At 38.9% G+C, this 24380-nt stretch overlaps 1 protein-coding gene across 5 annotated transcripts in view; it reads left to right on the top strand.

Moving 5' to 3' along the window:
• Positions 1-24380, top strand: part of DMD (dystrophin) — a 2218635-nt gene that overhangs the window by 2090752 nt on the left and 103503 nt on the right. For all 5 annotated transcript variants that reach the window (XM_063601607.1, XM_008970951.5, XM_008970952.5 and 2 more), the window contains one exon: positions 24067-24141. In XM_063601607.1, the coding sequence (XP_063457677.1) occupies positions 24067-24141 (75 nt within the window). The remainder of the gene's footprint in view (positions 1-24066; positions 24142-24380) is intronic.

Genomic DNA, 24380 nt, shown 5'->3' with positions numbered 1-24380 from the left:
TTTTGCTGGTGGAGGGTCTTGCCTCGATGTTGATGGCTGCACAGCATGGTGGTTGCTGAAGGTTGGGGTGGCTGTGGCAATTTCTTAAAATAAGACAACAATGAAGACTGCCACTCAGTTGACTCTTCCTTTTGTGAAAGATTTCTCTGTAGAATGTGATACTATCTCATGAAACCACTTACTTTGCTCATCCATAAGTAGCAACTCCCTATCCATTAAAGTTTGATCATGAAATTGCAGCAATTCAGCCACATCTTCACGCCCCACTTGTGATTTCAGTTTTCTTCCTGTTTCCACTACATCTGCAGTTACATCCTCCACTGAAGTCTTGAACCCCTGACAGTCATCCATGAGGGTTGGAATCAACGTCTTCCAAACTCCTGGTAATGTTGATATTTTGACGACCTCCTATCAATCACAAATGTTCTTAATGGCATCAAGAATCACTTCCAGAGATTTTTTTTTTTTTTTGAGACACAGTCTTGCTCTGTTGTCCAGGCTGGAGTGCAGTGGCGTGATCTAGGCTCACTGCAACCTCTGCCTTCCTGGGTTCAAGTGATTCTTCTGCCTCAGCTTCCCGAGTAGCTGGGACTACAGGCGTGTGCCACTACGCCCGGCTAATTTTTGTATTTTTAGTAGAGACGGGGTTTCACCATTTTGGCCAGGCTGGTCTCAAACTCCTGACCTCATGATCCACCTGCCTCTGCCTCCCAAAGTGCTGGGATTACAGCCGTGAGCCACCACACCTGACTTCCAGAGATTTTCTATTTACTTTGCCCAGATCCATCAGAGGAATCACTGTCTATGGCAAGCTATAGCCTTCCAAAATATTTCTCAACTAATAAGAGTTGAAAGTCAAAATTTTTCTTAATCCTTGGGCTACAGAATGGATGTTGTGTAAGCGGGCATGAAAACGTGAATCTCTTTGTACATCTCCATCCAAGCTTTTGGGTGACAAGGTGCATTGTCAGTGAGCAGTTATATTTTGAAAGGAAACTTATTTTGAACACTAGGCCTTACAGTGAGCTTGAAATATTCAGTAAACCATGCTGTAAACAGATACGCTGTCATCCAAGCTTTGTTTTTCCATTTATAGAGCACAGGCAGAGTAGATTTCACATAATTCCTTTTTTTTTTTTTCCTTCCAAGACGGAGTCTTGCTCTGTCACCCAGGCTGGAGTGCAGTGGTACGATCTTGGCTCACTGCAACCTCCACCTCCCGGGTTCAAGCAATTCTCCTGCCTCAGCCTCCTGAGTAGCTGGGATTACAGGCGTCCGCCACCACACCTGGTTAATTTTTGTATTTTTAGTGGAGACGGGGTTTCACCATGTTGGCCAGGCTGGTCTCCAACTCCTGACCTCGTGATCTGCCCGCCTCAGCCTCCCAAATTGCTGGGATTACAGGCATGAGCCACTGTGCCTGGCCTGATTTCACATAATTCTTAAGGGCCCTGTGATTTCAGAATGGTAGATGAGCATTGGCTTCAACTTAGTCACCAGCTGCATTAGGCCCTACTAAGAGATACAGCCTGTCCATTGAAGCTTTGAAGGCAGTCATTGATTTCTCCTCCAGAGCTATGAAAGTCCTAGATAGTATCATCTTTAAATAGAAGGCTGTTTCATCTATGTTGAAAATCTATTGTTCGTTGTAGCCACCTTCATCCATGATGTTAGCTTAATCTGGAAAACTTGGCTGCAGCTTCTGCATCAATGCTTTGCTGCTTCATCTTGCACCTTAATGTTATGGATATGGCTTGTTTCCTTAAGCTTCTTGAAGCAACCTCTACTAGCTTCCAACTTTTCTTCTGCAGCTTCCTCATCTCTTTTAGCCTTCATAGAATTGAAGGGAGTTAAGGTTTTGCTCTGGATTAGGCTTTGGCTTAAAGAAATGTTGTGGCTAGTTTGATCTTCTATTCAGAGCACTCAAACTTTCTCCATATCAGCAATAAGGCTGTTTTACTTTCTTATCATTTGTGTGCTCGCAGGGTAGTACTTTTAATTTCCTTCATTAACTTTTCCTTTGCATTCACAAGTTGGCTGTTTGGCATAAGAGGCCTAGCTTTCAGTCTGTCTCATCTTTCAACATGCTTTCCTCACTAAGCTCAATCATTAATAGCTTCTGATGTAAAGTGAAAGAGGTATGGCTCTTTCTTCCCTTGAACACTTAGAGGCCATTGTAGGGTTATTAATTACCCTGATTTTAATATTGTTGTGTCTCAGAACAGGAAGGCCAGAGGAGAGGGAAAGAGATGGGGGAACAGCTGGTCGGTGGAGCAGTCAGAACACATATGACATTGATCAATTAAGTTTGCCATCTTATGTGGGTGTGGTTAGTTGCACCCAAAAACAATTTCAGTAGTAACGTCAAAGATTACTGATCACGATTCACCATAATAGATATAAAAATAATGACAAATTTGAAATATTGAGGGAATTTTCAAAACGAGACACAGACCCAAAGTGAGCACATGCTGCTGGAAAAATGTCCATAGACATGCTCAACACAGGATTGCCACAAACCTTCAGTTTGTAAACAATGCAATTTTCACAAAGTGCAATACAGCAAAGTGCAATTTAATGAGATGAGCCTGTAATAAGCCTCTTTAAAGCAGGAACTGTCTTCCTCATCTTGGTCACCAGTGCCTGGTGCATGGTAGCCTCTGAAAAAATAATTGTTCATTGAATGAAGCACAGTAGAGCAAGGGAGAGTGATTTTGCTCGGGAGGAAAACAAATACCACTCAAGAAGATGGAAAGATATAGATGAGGGTTTTCTAAGGCGGATTATTAAACTGGCAAGATGGAACTCTGGAGAGATGGAGTTCTTTCCAGAAAGTAGAAGATAAAGCCTCAAAGTAATTAAAATAGGGAATATCAGTTAAGTTGTAGATTTTATTGGCAATTTGTTATCTTAGCAAAACCAAGTGAACTGCTGTTCTGGAATTAATTTTGCCCTAAAAGGAATAATTAATTGATAAGGAGAAATAAGACCCTTAAAAAGTGTCAATATGGATTCAGAATTTATATGACAAAGAAAGGAAACACTGAACACAATTTGATGTGCTGATGGCCTCGTTTGTTCATCGGTTTCCTGCTTCAGTAAACATTTAAGAGCGTGCCATGCATTTTCAAACTTTAGGGCAACAGGCTACAAATATCAAGGAGAAAAACGTTTACTGAGGGTATAGAAGTTTTTATGATCTTACTTTTATTGAACATTAAAACATGTATGTTCATTCTAGAAATTTTAGGAGATGAAGTGCAAAAACAAAATGAAAATCACCTCACATCTCAGTACCCAGAAATAGCCACTATTTACATTTTAAAAGATTGCTTCTGGTCTTCTTTCCTATGCATTTTTATATAGTTGTTTGAGATAATAGAATGTTTAAAGTGTTGTATCCTACTTTAATCATAAGTCTTCTCTTATTCTTAGTTCCTCAGAGATGTTATTTTTCGCTAGTTGCATTTTATTGGGGTACCACTTTTGTAAAAAAATATTTCCCAATTTTTGAAAATTGTGACAAAGAAAAGTCAAATTCGTGTTGAATTTATGGAAGGAAATCTTTAAGAATCTGGAGGCTTATTACTAACAAGCTTCTGAGAAGAAAGCCAAGTAAAGTGTTATAATACCTTCTGTCCAACAAGCTACTTATGTATAAGTGATGTTACAGAATAAAGTCAGTGTGGTCAAAAATAGACAGTCAGTTATCAGAAAGTTGATAAGTAACATTTATCCTATGAAAAATATAGCTATGAATTTAAATCAATAGTTTTCTACCACAAATATCTTAATGGATAAAATTTTCTTTACCAAATATGTATGGTGTCAAGGTGACAAGGCAAGTATCCTTGTAAACTTTCCGAATTACAGGAACAACTTTGCCCTTCTTAGCAAGCAATTTTATACAGAAACTCAACTTTATGATGGGTTTCTGTAAGTTTTAATTTTTATAATAACTGATATGTAAATCTTTAGTTACCTTTAACTTATCTCTCCAGGTAGAATGGCTAGCAGCCTGTTTTATCTTCTCAAAACATTTGTGTGTACAGTTCCCATGTTCTTTTCAAGGTTCTTGCTTCTAACTGTCAGTTAAGGCTTGTAGCCTCTTACTTCAGTTACATTTTCTGGCCAAGATGCAATTAAAGAATATAGAGCTGATAATTATTTCCACAGTCGTTTCCAATTTTTCTACTGTTGCACGTAAGACTTTGAGGAACACCTTTATGCATAACACCTTTCTACATTTGATTCATGTAAGTGGAATCACTGAGTCAAATGGTGTTAATGTTTCTAAGCTTCTTGGAATGCACTGCCTGAAACTTTCTCAAAAGGCTGTAGCCATTTACACTCATAATACTTCAAAGTGCCAATCTAACCATGTCCTTCCCAGCATGGAGTATTATTTTTACTTTTGCTATTGTAACAAGGAAAATTAAACCATCTCATTGTTAATATTTGTGTATTTTTTATTTCTAGTGACCACAAATGTTTTCTTTTAAATATCTGCTGGGTGTTTTTCTTCTTTTTTGAGTAATGTGAAAACAAAACGAAGTTAACCAAACACAACTCTTCCAAACTTTTCTGATATAATACACACTTTTTTGTGTGTTATGTTGAGGGGCTCTAGTTGGTAACAGCCTCCTGGTTACATAAATACTGTACAGTTTAATTTTTTTTCAGCTAAATAAGCCTTATCCCTTTATCCATCCTTAGTGAATCTATTATCTACCCATTAAATTAAATTTTATTCTCTATACCAACTCCTGTTTCTTCACATTTTTTAAATATATGCAGAGCCCTAAATTACAGTGGCTGTCCTAATAAAAGGCTATTCAGTTATTAACAGAAAAGGAAGATTGCTTCCTGCCTCTTGGATGAGGAAGACTCATGTATACCATAGATATGGTCAGTTTACATTTACAGTTTTCTGTGAGGCATTGATTTTTTTCCCCCATAAATATGGAGTACTTAGAATGTTCAAAACCTTTCTCTGGGTAATAGAATGCACAAAAGTATAAGGCATGATCCCTGTTCATTGCCCAAGCTGGCGTGACTCTGGACATGCAGCGGACTTCATGATGTGATAGAATTCCTTGCCTATGAGAGTGAAGGAGATGGTACCAGGTCTACTTGTGGCTGGTGGTGGAACACTTACATTATTCTAAGTCCTTTCTGTCTGTAGAACCCAAATGACAACCATATTATTTTATCTTCTCTTATTGCTAGTGGTATCGTTTATTAATGCCAACGTATACCCATTTTGCTTTTCAAGGTTACTTTAGATGTCTTAGGTTGGAATGACTGAAGGCTTATACATTCAAATTTGTATATAACACACACACACACACACACACATCTTATTGTTGCCTGCTGTCTTTCTACCTGTTGTATAAGAAATCCTTTGAAAAAAGCCTATGTCAGCTTCACGAAAGATCTTACTGTGTTTTGGGGGAAATAAAATTGGGAAGTAATAAAACAGTTAATAAATGTTACAAGACCGTGTACACCAACTTAAATAAGATTAAGGTCAAACGTATGGTACCTTATATAGGTAGGAAGAGCAGTATTAATTAGAATAATTAGGGAGAGTTGTTTGGAGAGTGGAAAAAAACATTGTTCTAGGAAGAAATTTTGTAATACTCAGGTAAAGTAAAATGTAGGGCTAAGATATTCCAGATAGTGTAGCAGCATAAACAAAGGTATGAAAGACTGGCTTGTTTGCGAGTCAGTGAAGACATTGTTCTCTGAGAATCTACTCCAGATTTTTTTTTTTTTTTTTTGCTTTTTGAGACAGGGTCTCACTTTGTCGCCCAGGCTGGAGTGCAGTGGTGCGAACATGGCTCACTGGTGCCACAACCTCCTGGGCTCAAGTGATTCTCCTGCCTCAGCCCCCCAGGCAGCTGGGACTACAGGCACACACCACCATACCTGGCTAATTTTTGTATTTTTGGTAGAGACAGGGTTTTGCCATGTTATCCAGGCTGTTCTCAACTCTTGAGCTCAAGCCATCTGCCCATCTCGGCTTCCTAAAGTGCTGGGATTACAAGAATGAGCCACCGCGCCTGGCCACTCCAGATTTTTAAAAGGGAAATCTGATTCAGTGCCCCTGGGGTGAACTAAGTGCCTTAAATTATAGAGTGAGAAATTTACATTGCATTTGATTGGCAATGGGAAAAACATTGTTAAATCTTCAGAAAAGAGAAATAATGAAGTCCGTCTTCTGTGTTTTGGAATAGGAATTTGGTGGGTGAGTTTAAGGACAGTTAGAGAGGGGAGAGATTATTTCGTTTTGTTTTGAGGTAATTGACATGATGAGGGTCTTAGGATAGCAATGGGGGAAGGAAAAGGGAACATGACTCCAGAGGTTTTTCTTACCAAGGTAGAATTGCCGGAAGGTAATCACAGATTGGACAGGTTTTAAAGAAAAAGGGAGTTATATGTCTTCAAAATTTGAAGGCGTGGTGACACAGAGAATGGGGATACCATTGAAGAAAAGAGGAAATTGCAAACTGAGCAGAGCAATAGGGAATAGATATGAATTTGATTGAATTACATACTTATGGGTTTATTTACAATTTGTCTTCTTAGAAAAATTTATTTGTGGTGGCTCATATAAATGTATGTGCTTCCATACCATAAGCATATATTTCTCATTAATCCTTTCAAAAACCCTGTAAAAGATATTTGTATCTCCATTGTGCAGTTGAGGCTCAGAGAAAATAGGTAATTTTCTCACATTGCAAAGCGGGGATTTACATGTACTTTTAACTCCTAAACCAGTGATTTAGCCTCTCAGCTATACTTTCTTCCTGAGAGGGGACAGTGGCATTTTGAAGAGGAAATACTCTAAAGCCATTTGAAAAGGGGAACCGAAGAAAGAGTTTAGTCCACAGCATGATAAAAATATTACTTGCACTTTTATTATACTTTATAACAAGAAGTACAGGGGCAGAGAAAGGTTCCTAACTTTTACTGAGCAAGTATATATCCAAGATACATCTCCTCTTTGGAGCTTTTGAGATACACTCTCTCTCTTAGTTTTGCAACAGCCTTAGGAATAGGTACTATTACTGTTCCCTTTAAAAATGAAAAAAAAAAATGAAGCTTAGGAAAGTTAAGGTTACTTGACCCAGCTTATTAGGAGACCATAGTGATGAAGAGGAAGGGCTTTAGGGTCAAATGGATTTGAATTTTACTTCTTAGGCCTTTGGTTTCCTTATTTATAAAATGGGATTGAAATAATGATATCACAGTTGAAGGTAATTCTATGAGAATTTATGTTATTTATTGCAAACATAGGGTAAGCACCTAATAAATGATAACCATTATTACTGTTATTTTACAGCAAAGACATAAATAGAGCCCATTAAGTTTTCTTCTCTACCCAGTAGTTTTTCCATTGTACAATAGTACTCTCCTGAAGGACAGCGGATGAAGCTAAGAATGTGGAAGAAATCCCAGATAGAGAAATCTTGAAAAGAAGATGGATAGATTTAATACTCAATCATTAAAAAAATGTGCACATGACTTTAAGAAATCAAACATTGTAAGAGGATAGTATTGAAAAGTAAGTCTCCAACCACTCTTGGTATCAATCCCCTAATTTTACTTCCTAGAGACAAGTAACAGTATAGTTTTTATGTTTGCTTCTGTAAATATTTTTGCATATACAAACATACACATAAAAATATGCCCATTTTTGCACATTGAGAGTATAATAGGCACAATGTTCTGTTCTTTGATGCTATTACCTTTTATATAATTAACCTGGAGTTTTTTTTTTCCTGTAGCGCAGTAGACTGACAGATGGTGAATGAAAACTTGCACTATGGAGAGTTATGTCAGTGTTTTAATAAGACAGGAACCCAGAAATAAATGTACGAAGTTTAACATCAGCATCTCGTGGCCTTTAAGTCAAATTGGACAACCATTCAAAGCTTTATAAATGCTAACTGCTTCTCATGACTTCAGAAGCAAACAAAAAAATCATTATTCAGATGGGGAATTAAGCTGATCATCAGAAGTACAGAGGGGATGTCCTTTCTTAAAGGCGGCACGTCTAAGGGAGTGTCTGAGACCTGGCTTCTTCATTCAGGAGGGAGCCTGCTGCTACTCTTTAAAAGAAATGTTCACATCCTTACTTCCTGACTTCCTTCTATAACACAGTCTGCTTCACAACACTATGACTTTATATGTCAGAGCGGGTAAGGAGGAGCTGAATCTTAAAAATTTAAGAAGATGCCAAGGTCTAGAAACCACTCTTAACAGGGGAAAATTAGACCCTGCTTGCTTTTGGGAAAATTTGTTTTCCAGTCAGACACTTGTCAAGGTTAAAGAAATTCACGGGCCTTCTGTTCGAATTGGGAGCAATTGGGAGCCCTTAAGCTGAATGAGTAGACTTGAAGTCCCACTTAGAATGAGCCTTTATATTTTTGTTCTGTGGCTTGCTCAGGGAAGGGATACACACTTGGGGAGAAAAAGACTTGGATTCTAGTTGATGTTTTTCTCCTAGCTGACTAGGGAATTCAGAACAAGTTACTAAGAGCTTTCTAGTCCTTAGTTCTCTCATTTGGAAAATGAAAATTTTAAATTAGAGATTCTATTTCTAAGGCACCATATATTTCATTTTCTTAATAAAAAGTATATATATTCCCCTAAAGAATACTCATAAGAAAAAGGTAAAGTTAAAATTTCCCAAATTATTTAATTCCTGGTTGCCCAGTAACCATTAAATTTCTCAGCAGTCGGGCAAGAACCACATTCCCCCCTTGAGACAAGATTTAGGCCTTTCCAAACTTACCCTCGGGCTCTGTTCCAAGTTTATTTGTAAGTCAGTTGCATACAGTTTGGAATGAAATGTGTTAAAAATGGTGGTTAGGTCCCTAAGTCACGGAATCTTAGTTAACCCTCAGAGTGCCTGATATACTGCACCATGTAAATAGAAAGCAGCTGTATGTTTCTATGGGAACAAAAAACTTTTGTAGGAAAAATGGTAGAAACTCGTACTGCAGGTGTTGATTATTCAGCAAACTTCTCTAGATAAGGAGGACTGGGAACTTCATCATTATTGGTCTAGTTACATTCCTGGTCACTCCCTCATCCCATTGACTGGTCAGTTTCCCTCCCTGTGGTCCTTGTGCAAGGGTTTCTGCCTCACCCCATACCCTCTGCTCCTTGCCCGGTATCATGGTTCTTCTGAGGGTACTACTGCCCATTCACCCTTGTGCTAATTAGGATTACACTGGGTAAGGAAAGACATTTCTTCTGTAGCGGAGAAGCGGGGAAGGCCGTCAGAGGCTTTGAGTGTCAGAAAGATTTGGTCTTGAATGCAGGCTCTGGGATGCAACCGTAGGGAAGTAACCAAACATTTGTGAGCCTCATTTTATCTTTAACAAAGCTGATAATACAGAACTCAGGGCCTTGTAAGGACTCGATGGTATCAGGTACATACGACATTTGCCCTTGAGTGCTCAGCGAATGTTGGTATTCCTTCTGCCATCGGCCTGTCACTTCCGTTTTTCTCTTTGGCTCTACAGGGAATACTTGGATACAAAAAGAGCTGAAGTAAGAGTCACCTACGTCTTAGGAAAAAAGGGCCGCTTTAGGTTTATCCTCCAGTAGTTTTGTCCAGGATTCTGAGGAGAATAAAAGCTGGGTCAGATCCAGTGTGTTGAAAAGAAAGCTGAGGTGAGAAGTGAGAGAAACAGAGAGGCAGAGAAAGGGGGAATGAGCCCTGTCTGCTATGAAGTAGGAGGCAATCCAAAAGACAAGGAATCCCTGGTCATTGCCACTGAAAGGAGAAAGAAGGCAAACTCACTCCTGTGACTTCAGGGCCATCCATGAGGTGGGCAGAGGAACTCAGAGTCTGCCCGATTCTTGGATTGAATCTTCAAATTGGTAAAGCTTTATATCAAGCAACTCCCAAATGCAACATAGTTTTGAGGTGATAAAGAAGACTCTTTTCGAGGCTGGGCACAATAGTTCACGCCTGTAATCTCAGCACTTTGGGAGGCCAAGGCAGGCAGATCACTTGAGGTCGGGAGTTCGAGACCAGCCTGGCCAGCATGGTGAAACCTCATCTCTACTAAAAATATGAAAATTAGCTGGGCGTGGTGGTGGGCACCTGTAATACCAGCTACTTGGGAGGCTGAGGCACAAGAATCACTTGAACCCGGGAGGCAGAGGTTGCAGTGAGCCGAGATCATGCCACTGCATTCCAGCCTGGGCGAGAGAACGAGACTCCGTCTAAAAAAAATTAAAAAAAATAAAAAGAGTATTTTCCCGGAGTACCGGTAATATTGGTTCCAGATTCAAATGTATTGTCCAGATACACAGAGGGTAAACAGGAACGCTTCAGGCATCCTTTATTAAAAGCACCTCAGTCTATGTCAGAGGGCCGGGCAGTCCATTATCTAATGAAAATCTCCTACCATTGATTTATTTTATCATAACTGCAGCTGCTAAGTAATTTTTTTAAGGAATGATTTACATATTAGTGTCTTCAGCAGGATCTCATCATTAGCATCTAGTCTCCAGAAAAGTTAACACATAACAGTGAAAAGAAAACATTCTCTATCACACGCTTCTGCATGCATGGGCAATTTGAGTCATACCACCTGTTCCCCTCTTCTGTTATACTAGAGTATACAAAAAGCAGAGATACGCATAGTTTACTATGATCCTAGATGCTTAAATATCTTGAATTGTGTTCTATCTTGGACTCATTATTCATGCATAAAGACTCAACAGATTCTCTTCTTGCACCTCTCAAACAGCAACATCAACAAAACCCAAACAATGTATCTTTCCTAATGAGGTGAAAGCATGCATACCAGCCTAAGACAGAAATGTTGCAAAAATGTTTTTTGCAAGAAGGTCAGTTTGCTTTTCCCATGGTAACTAAGGTTAATTTCTACTGTGGTTCATTTTGGCATCCATTTTATTCATGATGATTATTAGAGGGCATGGATATTGGGGGTGTGTTGATGTTGGGGACCAGAGAAATGGAAAGAGGCAGATGGAGGATGCAAATCATTTTCAGTCAGAACCTAAAATGTTTACTGTTAGATAAAGGGTAGAGAAGAATCTTAATTTGACTTTCAAAACATATGATTAGTTGAAGTTACCAAAACTATTTTTTTAAATAACATTTATCTTAAGAGCTATAAAGAGGAAATTTTGCACTAGAGATGAAGTTATGAACATTTCATTAACTCTGAAGAGTTAATGAAAAACCAGTTGGTTATATGTGTTCATTTATAGGTTGACACATGAATTTCCAGAGAAGTAACTTGTATGTTTTTAAATTCCAATCCTTATCTTACATCTGGGCAGAATCAGACTTGTGAACGTCCCATTCCAAACAAACGGCTAAACACTTTGCAGACTTTGTCTAGAAGAGTGCCTTACCCATATAAGCCCTCTATTATAAAATTGTTTTAAACGTTAAATTAGCTGTCAAGCTGTTCTGCATCAGTGGCACCACCTGGTAGCAAGGATGGAGAACTCTGCCACCCAAGATCTCTTTAGTGCTAACTTCATTTCTCCACTGCAAGGAAGATTGCGGGGGTGGACGATGCTCCCTATTTAGTCTTCTGCATTTTGTTGCTTACAGTTCAATTAACATGTCAGTTAGAGATGACTTTTGGTTGTAGTTAATAAAATATCTGACCAATTGTATCTTAAACACAGAGGAGTTGATATTTGTTGTATAACAAGGAGTCTGGAGGCAGGTAGTTGAGAGCTATGGAAGAGTTCCGTGATGTCATCAGAGACCTGGGCCATGGTTTATTCTGCTGTACCATTTTTAATGAGTGACTTTTGTCCTGATGGTTCCAAGACGACTACTGCTTCTCAGGCAGGAAGAAAGAGAAAGGACGTTCAGCCTCAGAGTCTCTTTGTCTTTCCATTTGGGAAGGGAAATCCTTTCTTGCAGATATCTTCTCAAGCATTGGCCAAAACTGTGTCCACACAGCTTCCCCTGGCTGGATTAGGGAATTGAGATCCTCCAGCCTTTGTAGTAGAGAAAGACCAAGGAGAAAGAATTTGGGAAGGGGTGTTGAGTGAACCAACATACAGTTATCTGCCACAATTAAATACAGCGGATTCACCTTGCAAATAAGCATTCTTTCTAGACCATTTCTTTTCTTTCTCCCTTTGTCCCAATTCCTTTATTCCTTAGGAAAGTCTTGATGTCTTTGTGAGGTGTGTTTCAAAAAAGAAGCTCCAGCTCAGGTTGTAAGGAGTAAGCAAAAATAATAATTCCAGTGATTCACCCATAGAAGTGGAAAATTATATTATTTGAAGAAAAATTAGATGTAAAATCAATGTCATCAACAGCTTAAACCTGGTAAAAGCAAGGAAGTTCCTTTCAGAATCTAATTTTATTCCAAATACATTTATTGAGCACCATCATTTATTGCCCTAGAGGCCAAGGATAAGTGAACACAACATAACCTCTTCAGAAGTCTGCATTTTTCTCATCTTTTTTCCCTCAAGTATAAGAATGAAAAATAAAGCTATTTCTAATTAGTTACATCAATCATTTCTATCAATATTGCTATAGATTTTATTTTTATTGTATACTGGATATTTAAATTTAAGCCTTTGTGGGCTTAGAAATTACTGTTTCATAAATAGCATGGCTTATATAGGAAATTTCCAATGCCATTAACCTTAAAAATGTTCATTGGAATACTGCTTATATCATCTTGGAAACTACCTTTGCGGTTGACATATAAACTGCACGATGGTCTATTTTCATTATATGTTTCTGTATGTACATAAGCATCCTCATGATAAAGATTGTCTACTTGATCAAACTTTAGCCAGACTCCTGAACCTTCTCCTAGGCCCACCTGTGCACTTCTTTGTAAAAATCCAGCTGTAGCGAGAATCCTGCTAAATCAGTTTAGCAAGAACCACCTTCCTCTTATGTATCTGATCAGGTTCCTCATCCTCCACCATCCCCCATGTGACGTCTGATCACCCTGGCCTGTCTTCAGCAAGGCTCCTGTTAAGTTTTTTTAGCTAGAATCCCCCTTACCCCCATGCTTTCTCTTAGTAGTTTTCCATCCACCAAACCCCACCCTGCTCCTTGGCTATCAATTCCCACTTGTCCATGCTGTATTCAGAGTTGAGCCCAGTTCTATACTGAGGTCTCTTTCCCACTATTGCAATATTCCTGAATAAAATGTGTTTTTACCACTTTACTGTCCATCTCTGGTTTTTCTTTGACACTCACATAACCAGAGTTTTGTATGTGTGTATTGCTTGACACATCACAAATACCTGGGATACGTGTACTGATTTTTTACAGGGTGAATAATCTTTTTGTTTTCCCCAATATCTTAGAAACCTGAATCTTTAACCCCTGAGCTTAGTACACAGTTAGGCATATAATAGGTGCTTAAGTAAGCATCAACTGATGATTTTAAATGCAGAAGTAATAGTCACTTAATGAAATATAGTCAGGAGACTCATGGATTTTGGCCTGTCTTCCTATCTGTTCTTGTACTGCAACAGTAAGTGTATTAGGGCAATATTTTTGGCAGCACAATCATTTAGTTTGAATGCATTAGTAAAAGGTGGAGTCCAAAGAATTAATCGCTGGAAAGTTTTGGGAAAACCCAGTAACAACTGTTTCCATAGAGTAATTTGAGTGACAGCCAGGTAATAGCTACTTATTGGAGGGACTCCACAGTCAGAGCCTTGACAGGGACCTGAAAAAGAGTGTAACTGAAGGGTAAATGTAAAGCTTTTGGGAGAACAAGGGAGTGGTCAGGCTGAGGCAAAGATCTAAAAAGAAATGCCTCCTGGGGCCAAGCTGGTAATTTGAATGACTGAAGGTGACTGGGTGGGAACTGGGGCAACCTGAAAAGCTTCTGTTAGGATAACAGAGCCTCCGTTGCAGCTGACTGTTCTATGAGAATGTGAGTCTCTATTGTCAGGTCTTCACGTTCTTCCAGAGAAGCAAGACAACGGGAAATCACCAGATTTTTAACTAATGGCATATCATTCAACAATTTCAAAAACCATTATGTGAGCCCAAACTGACCAGCGAATCAAACACACAAAAAAAAGAGTCTGCAGACTAAATTCAACCAGTTTGTGACCTCTGGTCTGTGGTTACCAGAGAAGTAATTGAAATGGAGTTTTGGGAGAAAGATCATATGTTGAAATCTTGGGAGATAAGGGCAGAGAAATAAGTAAGCCGAGACGGCGGTAAGGCCAAGGTAGAAAAGGTAGCCTTTAGGAAAATTTAGTTAAGACTTTTTAAAACAGGAAGGGGCAAAAGATGAGGTTAAAGCAGATGAGGAAATTTACTGTTATTTATTTTCATCATTAAAATACGCTTTCCACAAATTTTTCAACTGTAAGAGAGAGTGATAAATTCAAAATAGGTAATGTCAACCATATTATGAAGAGTATGTTTTTGCAATCCAAAAAAGCTAAGGCACAACATTAAAAAAAAAATCTGTGAATTTGGCTTTGCAAAGGTATAAAAATTAAGTCACATCTGATAATTTTTAGAGTCTTACCTTTTATAACAAAGAGAAAAATTTAATTAAACTGGCTCTGCCCTGGCGAATCTGGGGTGTATGTTCACTTATGAAGAGAGACTGTTAAGATTCATTAATTAATGAGGTTGAGAATAGAGTTGAAGGAGATTGGGGTAAATTTATAAGTTTGTGTCATTCTGAGAGTTCTGTAAGTAGCTGAGTTACCCATGTTGTGACTGAGAAAAACAGGAGAGAGCAGTGACTGAAGGTTCTGAGCCAAAGGAAGAGAATAGTATTGTTTATTCCAGCAGCCAGAGTGGCCTGTGTGACTGTAAGTCGCTTGTCAAGAGGGAGACTGCAAGGAAAGTGCATTGATTTGATTTGGAGTAGTTGTAACTGCAGCATGAAGAATATGATACATAAGGATGATAATTGAGGAACAATTTAATGGCTGCATACCTTGCTGAAGTTGAAGTTCCTTCTGGAGATAAAGGTGGCAAAAAAGAAAGTGCTTAGGTAGAAGAGCTTTTTAAAATGAGTTAACAGAAAACAGCAGACTAAATATGGAATTGAGGAGTAGGAAATGAAGGAAATGAAGTTGAAGATTTACTTTCTTTCAGTATGCAGAGCTGGTATGTAATCCGTCTGTTTCCAGTGCCTTCTCCCACTTCCAAATTTCACTGCTCCTCATGCCCCCTGGTGTGTGGTGCAGCTTTCGAGATGAAGCCTCCAGCCTTCTGTCAGGGTGAAGCAGCAGGTGGCTGAGATGCTAGGCTCCAAGTGGGGGAGGTGTTTAGGGCTCTAAAGACTTTCAACCAGTCCTTGTATTTTCAGCCACATTTCAGTCTTCAGAGGAACCTGGAGCCTTTCATTTCTGAGACTTCTTGGCTACATAAACTGGCATGCGTCTTGTTAGTTCCTCCCACTCCCTGCCCCAATCTCCTTGTCTCCCCAACATCATTAATTGAGCTTGGGATTTCTCTGGTCTCCTAAGTTGGTTACCAGCAGGTCATTTTCTAAGCCACCAAAATACTGGAGCTCTGATCTGTTCTCATCTCCTCTCCTGTTTTGTTAATTTTCTTTTGGGTAAATGCCATTTTTTATTCCTCTTCTATCAACCTGGTAGAGTTTCAGGGATAAAGAGAGACAAATGAGTCTGCTCCATCTGCTGTGTTTAACTAGAAGTCCCAACACCCAAAATCCTTCACACGATGTGCAGGGCTCTGCAGTGGGCCTCCCCCTGCCTACCTGTCAGGCCTTATCTGTGCCCACTCTTCCTCCTTCCTCTCTGAGATTTCAGCAATATTGGCCTTCTAAGGATTCTTAAAGCCCCACCTTCTTCTCTGCTTAAAACCTTTTTTTTTTTTTTTTTTTTTTTTAAACATGTGCTGACCTATTACGCTGCTGTGTTCTTACCTGGCACTCTCCCATCATCCTTCAAGTCTTTGCTTCAATGTCACCTTCTCCAAGAAGCCTCTCGGACCTATGTTTCCCTATGTATACAGTCTCATCACTTCCTGTGTGTTTCCTTCACCATTTTACCACAGTGCATATGAATATTTGTTTGTTAGTTTGTTTGAGACGGAGTTTTGCTCTTGTTGCCCAGGCTGGAGTGCAACGGCACAATCTCTGGTCACTGCAGCCTCCACCTCCCAGGTTCAAGCGATTCTCCTGCCTCAGCCTCCCAGGTAGTAGCTGGGATTACAGGTGCCTGCCGCCGCATCCAGCTAATTTTTTGTATTTTTAGTAGAGACGGGGTTTCGCCATGTTGGCCAGGCTGGTCTCAAACTTCTGACCTCAGGTGATCTGCCTGCCTTGGCCTCCCAAAGGCTGGGATTACAGGCGCGAGCCACTGCGCCTGGCCTACATATGAATATTTGATTATTATCCATCTCCTTCACTACACTGCAAAGTCAATAAAGGCAGAGATTTATTTTGGTTACCAGTGTATTCCATGTACTTGGCATGGTTCTTGGCTTATAGTACATGCACAATAAATATTGAAAGGATAGATGAAAGGATTATGGATAGACGAATGTCTTTTAAAAAGTTATAAAACAGTTCTGCCTAAAGAGTCTTTTTTAATCAGTAGTATTATTTCAAATACATGTTTAAATACACATATATGTTATAAATATATAAAATATGTATTTAAATGTGTCATTTGTACTATTTTAAATGTATTTAAAATATGTTATATATTAAAATAATACTAATGATTTTTAAAAGATTAGGCAACACTGCTTTGTAGCTTTTTAGAAGACATTTATCCTTATGGATCCATAATTATTATGGATTGTATGTTTTATATCTAATAAAGGTTTTGGGAATTAGAGCCCTGATCCTTCTGCTCTTGAAGCTTGATTTAAAGGAGCATGGCACAGTGGTGCCTATATGAGTCAGCCCTCCATTATCTGGGGGAGAATTCAGGCCCCAGAAATGGTACTTAACATACACAGTTCTCCCCCAGAAAACTTTATATCGGCCCTTTGTTACAGAAACTGCTTTCTCAACAAACCTTTTACCAGGGCAGCTAACAATGAGCAAAACTAATTTGAATTTCAACTCTGCCATTATTACAGTGTTGCTAAGAAGTAGTGAGATTCTGCTGAGGAAGGCCAAGCAAGAGGAGGGAGCCAGAAATGCCTTAAGCAATCCACAGCCAGGATTTTGTGCTATCTTTTATTTCACAGTTGAACTTCTCAGTAATTTTTGGTTCATAACCTTTTTCTCTTTTCCTCAATTCTGAGTCTTCCACATTTGTGCCATACTAGGTACTTTATTGCTTCTCTCCTTTTTTTTTTTTTTTTTTTCTTGAGATGGAGTCTCATTCTGTCGCCCAGGCTGAAGTGCAGTGGTGCGATCTCAGCTCACTACAACCTCCGCCTCCTGGGTTCAAGCAATTATCCTGCTTCAGCCTCCTGAGTAGCTAGGATTACAGGTGTGCACCACCATGCCTGGCTAATTGTTTTGGATTTTTAATAGAGACGGGGTTTCACCATGTTGGCCAGGCTGCTCTCGAACTCCTGACCTCGTGATCCGCCCGCCTCAGCCTCCAAAAGTGCTGGGATTACAGGTGTGAGCCACCACACCTGGCCCTCTCCTTCATTTCTTAGAAGAGTTTTAGAAAGTCATTGGTGATAAATAAGTAATACCATTTCACATCTGGAAACATAACTTGATAGTAATTATAAATTCACAGACTGTACTTTCTGTACTTCATCTAAGTATGAATGCATAATTCCTGTTTATCTGTGTGAAGGTTTATTTTTCCCCCATTTAAGTAAAGCTCTATGTTGATGATGAGGTTTTTACGAGTTGAGATTTTAAGAGGCCTCAAATATATCTAAAAAATTATAGACCAAGTATGATGTGTTAGTGTTCCTCTTCTCTCAGCTAATTCTTTAAAGATATGTTCCAGAATTCCTGGTCTGTTCTTGAAGATCTCCCAATAATTCTAGACTTCTGAAGCCTGGATATTTTGGCTTAATTTGCTTTCAAGACAGACTGGATTTAAATTAGTCAATTTATCTCAAGTCTCATTAAGATCCATGGTTCTTGTCTGTTCTAGTGAGTTTGAGCTGGCAAGAATAATACTTGTCATGTGAAAAGTCCATTAGAATCCTTTGGAGGAGTGAGACTGGAAAATTGGAGACTTATTATGTTTTAAAATATGCCACCTTTCTATAATAGGAGTATGTGGGGAGACTGCCTTGTTTTGGCTTCTTGGGAAAATTTGGAAAATTAGTAAAATAGACAGGCAGTAGTAGTTCAATGCGTATTGTATGCCAAACACTGAATTTAGAACAATACTCCCCCAAAAGCATATGTGCTCTAAATTTTATTTTTCACTTATCACCTGGGAGATTTGGATTAAATTTCTTCTGGGAAATAGAGTTGGTATGAAGAAACAAAGACCACTATACCAGTTTATCTGTTGGAATAATCATTTAGCCGTACAGCTCTTTCCACTCATAAAGTTAATGAGGTCATTATTATTCTTTCTAGCTAATAGATAGGCATATTGAAACCTTAGGCCTTTCCAAAAAGTCTCCATAAGCCATTGGAAAGATAGACTAAAACACTCCTTGTTTTAAATTCTAGACCTCAGTTCAGTCAGAGATAGTAGGATTTTTGCAGTATTATTAAAAAGACAGAAACCAGCTATAAAATTGAAATGAAGGGACTTAATGTTTTCTTTCTGTAATATCTTTGGAATGCTTCCATGGCTTTAAAATGCTGAGGTGTTTCTCACTATTTTTTCAAAAGCATGTAACATGTAGATATGTGACGCAAACTTGACCAGTTGTTCCTCTTTTCTGGTGAATTTTGACACCTGCTACTATTACACAGAGTAAAAGTGAAAGTCATGAAACAGAAATACTTACCAAAGTCAAGAAAAATGCATAGACTAAACAAAGGGGCAAGAGAAGCCTATTACTTGTTTCATGTTTCAAAATAAAAGATGAATGGCCTATCACTTCAGTAGTTGGAAATTCAACTTGAGAAGGTAGGTGGTTTGATGTTTGCCCTTGTTCCTTACATTTCTAGATTTCTCTATTTATAGGCTAGAACCAGCCCTGGATAAAATAATACAAGTTATGAAGAGAAATGTGCAGTTCAGCATTTTTACCCTTCTGAAGTGCGCTTTCTCCCAGCTGCCATGGAAACATGGCGTAACTGGTTTCTTGGATAGTCTCACTCCTCTTGAGTTCCGGCTGTGAGAGCTAGTGAGCTCATTACAACTTGGATCAGAGTCTTGGAAAGTCAGCTCCCAGGGAAAGTGGAGGACAGTCTCTCATGGGGCACGGGAACGGGGGGCTTTAGCTTTATTAAACTGCATACGTACTTTCACTACACAGTCATGCCAAGCTTTAGCCCAGGACAGTGTCACATTGTTCACAGCTGTATTGCATCTGGAGGTTTCTGTGTGCATCCTACACACTTTCCTAAGGCAGAGACTTATCTCTTCCAGCTGTAAGCCAGAGGGAGTGGTGCTGCAGACTCCTAGCAACACATGCGGACTCAAACAACACAGGCAGTTAACTCTCTTGAGTAGTAGACTTGTCGGGCACCAGAACTCCGTTGCAGTTCACTGACAGTTACCAGATATACATTTGTATTCGGTAGCATTGTGATGGAAGCTAAACGTTTTCCCTGCTACTTTCTTCTGGTATGCCTGAATCACTGTTTGAGAATGGATTGGACTTTGGTGCATAGAAAACTGGTAGCAGAAGGCTTATTCACTGCAGTGGGTTGGGGGTAGGCTGAAAAGATGTCAGGGAGGATTAACTAGAGGCAGAATGTGTCATAGTTAGAAGTATTTAGAAGGGAGGAAAGTTTGAACTCTGATACTGTTCCACACTAATATTCATGCCCTGAAAGAATCAGATCATTCTTGCCTCTCCCACTTGGATCTCTAGCTACTGGAATTTGCCAGTTCTTGATATGAACGCTAAGATTTGGATGGAGCTTGTGACCTCATTTAGACCATTTGTTCTGAATGCTGAATAGAACCAGGAAAATAGGAAAAGAGGGTAGAATAGGGGTCATAAGAGAGGAATCGTCGTTCTATGAAAGAAGAAAGATGATAGGAAACTAGGCACATGAGTTAAGAGGCAGTGGAGAAGAAGGATTAGAAAGGGAAAAAAGAAGAGAAACTTTATGCCAATATCTTCTACAAGATGTTTGGCTGGCACAAAACTAACACTCAATACTTTTGCATAAGTAAAGGAATGAAAGAAAATTTGGAATTGGATGCTTATCCCCTGGAAACTGCTACAGGCTGGTGTTAATGGGAAAGGGATCTGTATTTGACCAAAAGTGCATTTCCATGTCTCTACATTTCTTTTTATAAAGAGTCAAAGGGACTCAATGATGAGTGTGTGTGTAAGGGAACTCCACACTAGCAAGTACAGGAAAAATTTGATGGTACTGGTGAAGGATGTTGCACCAATCTGGAGGGGAGGACAGGAATTGGTTTCTCATAGATTGATGCCGCAAGACAATTCATACCATGAGTTGGCTGAGACCACTTAAAAAAGTAAGCAGTGATGACTGGGCAAAAGAGACAAAGGAAGAACCACATCTTTTAGGGGAGAGAGAGAGAAGGACAATTAAAGGGGCTCAACTAGATCAAGTTCTACTCACTAAAGGACAGCGTCCAGGCAAATGTTAATTATCTTCAAGAAGCAATCTGTATATATAGCATTTCAAGATACTCCGAGATGCTTTTAATTTATTGAATACTTTTTATTGGTATTTATCATAAACAAGAGACTCACAAATATATCCCAGAGGGGAGGTTTTGGTGTAATTGACTATAGTAGTTATTAAATAATCTATTAATAAAAGCCCACAAAATGGAAGATAGAAAGATAGAACAACAAAAGACAACACAGGATGGTGTTGGTATACAGAATTTATACTTGAAGTTTAACAACACGGAACAAGAAACTTTATTAAAATATTCATTTAAAGAATTTCCATATGAATCACCAGAGGCTCTTAGTAAAATATTGATTCCGATTCACAGATCTGGGTGGGGCCTGAGATTCTGCATTTCTCATAAGCTCTAAGCAGATACTGATGCTATTCTTCCTCAAATCACACTTTGACTAACAAGGACCCACATAGGTTCTCTGTAATTGGTGTTGGTAGTCATTCATGGTTCGATGTAGTTGAGGACTGCCCTCTTAACTACCTCTCGGCTGCCAGGTTATAAAGAAAGCAAGTCTCAGAACAAGTTCTGTCACTTATGAGCATTTATTAGCCAATGGGTACAAAACAATCTTACAGCCTGTGCCGGAGACACAGTGAAGTCACAGTTCTGTCTTTTGGGGTGCTTGGTGTGAGAGGCTCACAGTCTACACAGGCCACAGTCCTCTATTAGAGTGGTTCTCAAAGTGTGGTCCCTGGACCAGCAGCATCAGCATCACCTGGAAACTTGCTAGAAATTCAGATTCCCAGGCCCTTGCCATACCTACTGAATTAGAAAATCTGGAGGTGGGGCCTAGGAAATCTGCATCTTTAAACTATCCACTCCAGGTGATTCTGATGTTTGCTCAAGTCTGAAAACCATTGTTCTAGCAGCAGGATTCCCTCAACCATCTAACTGAATTCTGGCAACTAAGAATCCGGTGAACCACAGCTGGACATTTTGGAATTCAGCCTAGGGCACCATTTCTAAAGATGGAGAACCTACTGGATTCTTCTTAAACTCAATGTAAAGGCAGGGAATGTTTCTAAATGTTTTTCAACAATCTTCATATTTTACAAACCACTAATATCACTACACAGGCCCGTCTAACTATTAATTAGGAAAATTAATGAAACCCCTGGTGTAATAAGAGCTAAATATAACTGAATCACTTACAGTGGCCACCTGTGGCATGAGGCTTTTTGATTAATTGCTAGCCAACCACCCTTGGAGTTCATTCCTGATTAAGACAACTGACCACCTCTACAGTGTAGCTTAAGCTAACACACACATACATCAGAGTGTACTGTTCATGTGAGGGTTTTTAAAGACTCTTAAAATTTACCTTATCAGGGCATAATTTAAACACTATAACATGTTTCCATTTTAAGTGTTCAGGTTAGATTTTGGCAAATGTATACACTCGTGTAACCACCATGCCAATCAAGATATAACATTTCGATCACCTAGAAAACACCCTTGTGTTCCTTTGAGGTCAGTTACCTACTCCCACCACACCCCAGGCTACCATCTGGCATAGTAGCTAAGTTTTGCCTGTTCTAGAAGTTGATATAAGTGAAATCAAACAGTATGTACTGTTTTGTGCCTGGCTTCTTTTACCCAGCTTAATGTTTTTCAGATCATGTTGCATTATCAGTAGTTAGTTCCTTTTTATTGCACTTTGCACGGTAGTATACCACTGAATGACTTTGCCACAATTTGTTTCTCCATTACCTTACTGGTTGGTTTCCGGTTTTTGACTATTATGAATAAAGCTGCTATGGATATTCATGTACACATCTTTTTGTGGACATACATTTTTATTTATTCTGTGCAAATATCCAGGAAAAGAATATTTGAGTCATAATATACATGTATGTTTAATTTCATAAGAAACTGCCTAACTGGTTTCCCAAAGTTGTCGTACATTCCCAACAAGCAGTGTCTGAGAATTCCAGTCGCTCCATATCCTCGCCAACATTTGGTATTCCAGTCTTTTAAACAAAATTGTATGCTGAATAGTTTAAATTACAGACATTGTTTTCTTTCCCCTAGTTGAAATTCAGGCTTTTATGTTTGGTCTCTGCAATGGCCATAAAGCTGAAAATGTTGACCCAAGTGACTTGGATATGGATTGAATTATTGCCCTTTCCTAACACCTCATTAGAATTGGTTTCGTAGGTGCCATTTGATTATGGCAGTCATGTATGTCAGTGTACTTTTTCTTTCTTTCATTCTTTTGTTTATTGATTCATTCAGTTGGTCAGTCGGTCCATGATCTGTATTAAAACAGCTTTTTCAGAGAGCAGTTGCATATTAAGTTGCTAGGAAAAATGACAGAAGTAGGTGACAGAGTTCTTGTCTTCAAGGAGCTTTTTGGAGCTGAGTTCCTGAAATAAATGTAGCCCAGTATCTATCAAGGCTTGTGCAGACTTGAGTAAGAACATCACCTAAATATAGCTTCCTGCTAGGTGACGTGAATCAGGGCTTGATAGACCGGTGACTGCAGAAACCACAGTAACATATATTGTTGTTATTCTGTGCTGAACATTAGAATGATTGTACCTTAGAATATAGAGCCAAATGTTTATTTTATTCCTAATTATATTTTTAAATACATATCACACACATAGACACATATGTTGGATAAAAAATACTCAAAATGTTAACAGTGCTTATTTAAAAGGTTTATATAAACTTTTTTTGTAGAGATGGGATCTCACTATGTTGCCCAAGCTGGTCTTAAGCTCCTGGCCTCAAGCAGTCCTCCCACCTTGGCCTCTCAAAGCGTTGGGATTACAGGCATGAGCCACTGAATCCAGCCAGTTGTGCCTATTTTTGAGTTTATGGGCTTGTGGATGATTTATTTGATTATATATGTATATATTAAATGTCTAAGTTACCCAAAGTGAGCATGTATAACTTCTACGGTCAGAAAAAATGTTATATTGCCACTTGATTGTTTAAGGTCGTATAGCTATTTAAATAATGTATTTCTTGTTCTCTTTAATCTTGTGCAGAAAACATTCACTACAGTAGATCCAGATTACTTTCTAGAAAAAAATAATGCCTGTCCATCTCTTTCCTCTTGGGAACAGGACTACATGAATGCCCTTCAGGCTATACCACTGTAGTCTTCACAGAACTTAGCCTTCCTGATTGTCAAAGGGCAAAAGGAATTATTTTTTCTTTTCCCCACATTAACAGAATTTTCACCTCCGAAAGCTTGGCGTATACACACTATATGTTTTCTAGGCTATTTTTGTGGTGGTTGTAGTTATTGGCAAATCACTGGGCGTGGGGGGGGGGTTGTCTATTGTTTCTGATGGAATAACAAGTGATCTTTGTTTTCCCTCTTTTCAGCTGACCTGAATAATGTCAGATTCTCAGCTTATAGGACTGCCATGAAACTCCGAAGACTGCAGAAGGCCCTTTGCTGTAAGTATTGGCCAGTATTTGAAGATCTTGATACTATGTCTTTGCTTAGAATAAAAAGTAGGTTGGGTACATTTTTACTTAGAGAGGGGAGAAACAGCTGTCACAATTCCTGTTGCAACGTATAATTCATTCTTTAATGTATCCTTGGCCTAGAGTTTGCCTAGAATGTTTTGTTTTATTTTTAGAATCATTCCTGTCACCATTCCTGAGCTACTGATGTTGAATTAAGATATCGAGAA

This window comes from Pan paniscus, chromosome X, assembly GCF_029289425.2.
Source record: "Pan paniscus chromosome X, NHGRI_mPanPan1-v2.0_pri, whole genome shotgun sequence".
Lineage (NCBI taxonomy): Eukaryota > Metazoa > Chordata > Mammalia > Primates > Hominidae > Pan > Pan paniscus.
The sequence above is the reverse complement of the archived record's forward strand: the minus strand, read 5'-3'. Positions and strand labels throughout refer to the sequence as shown.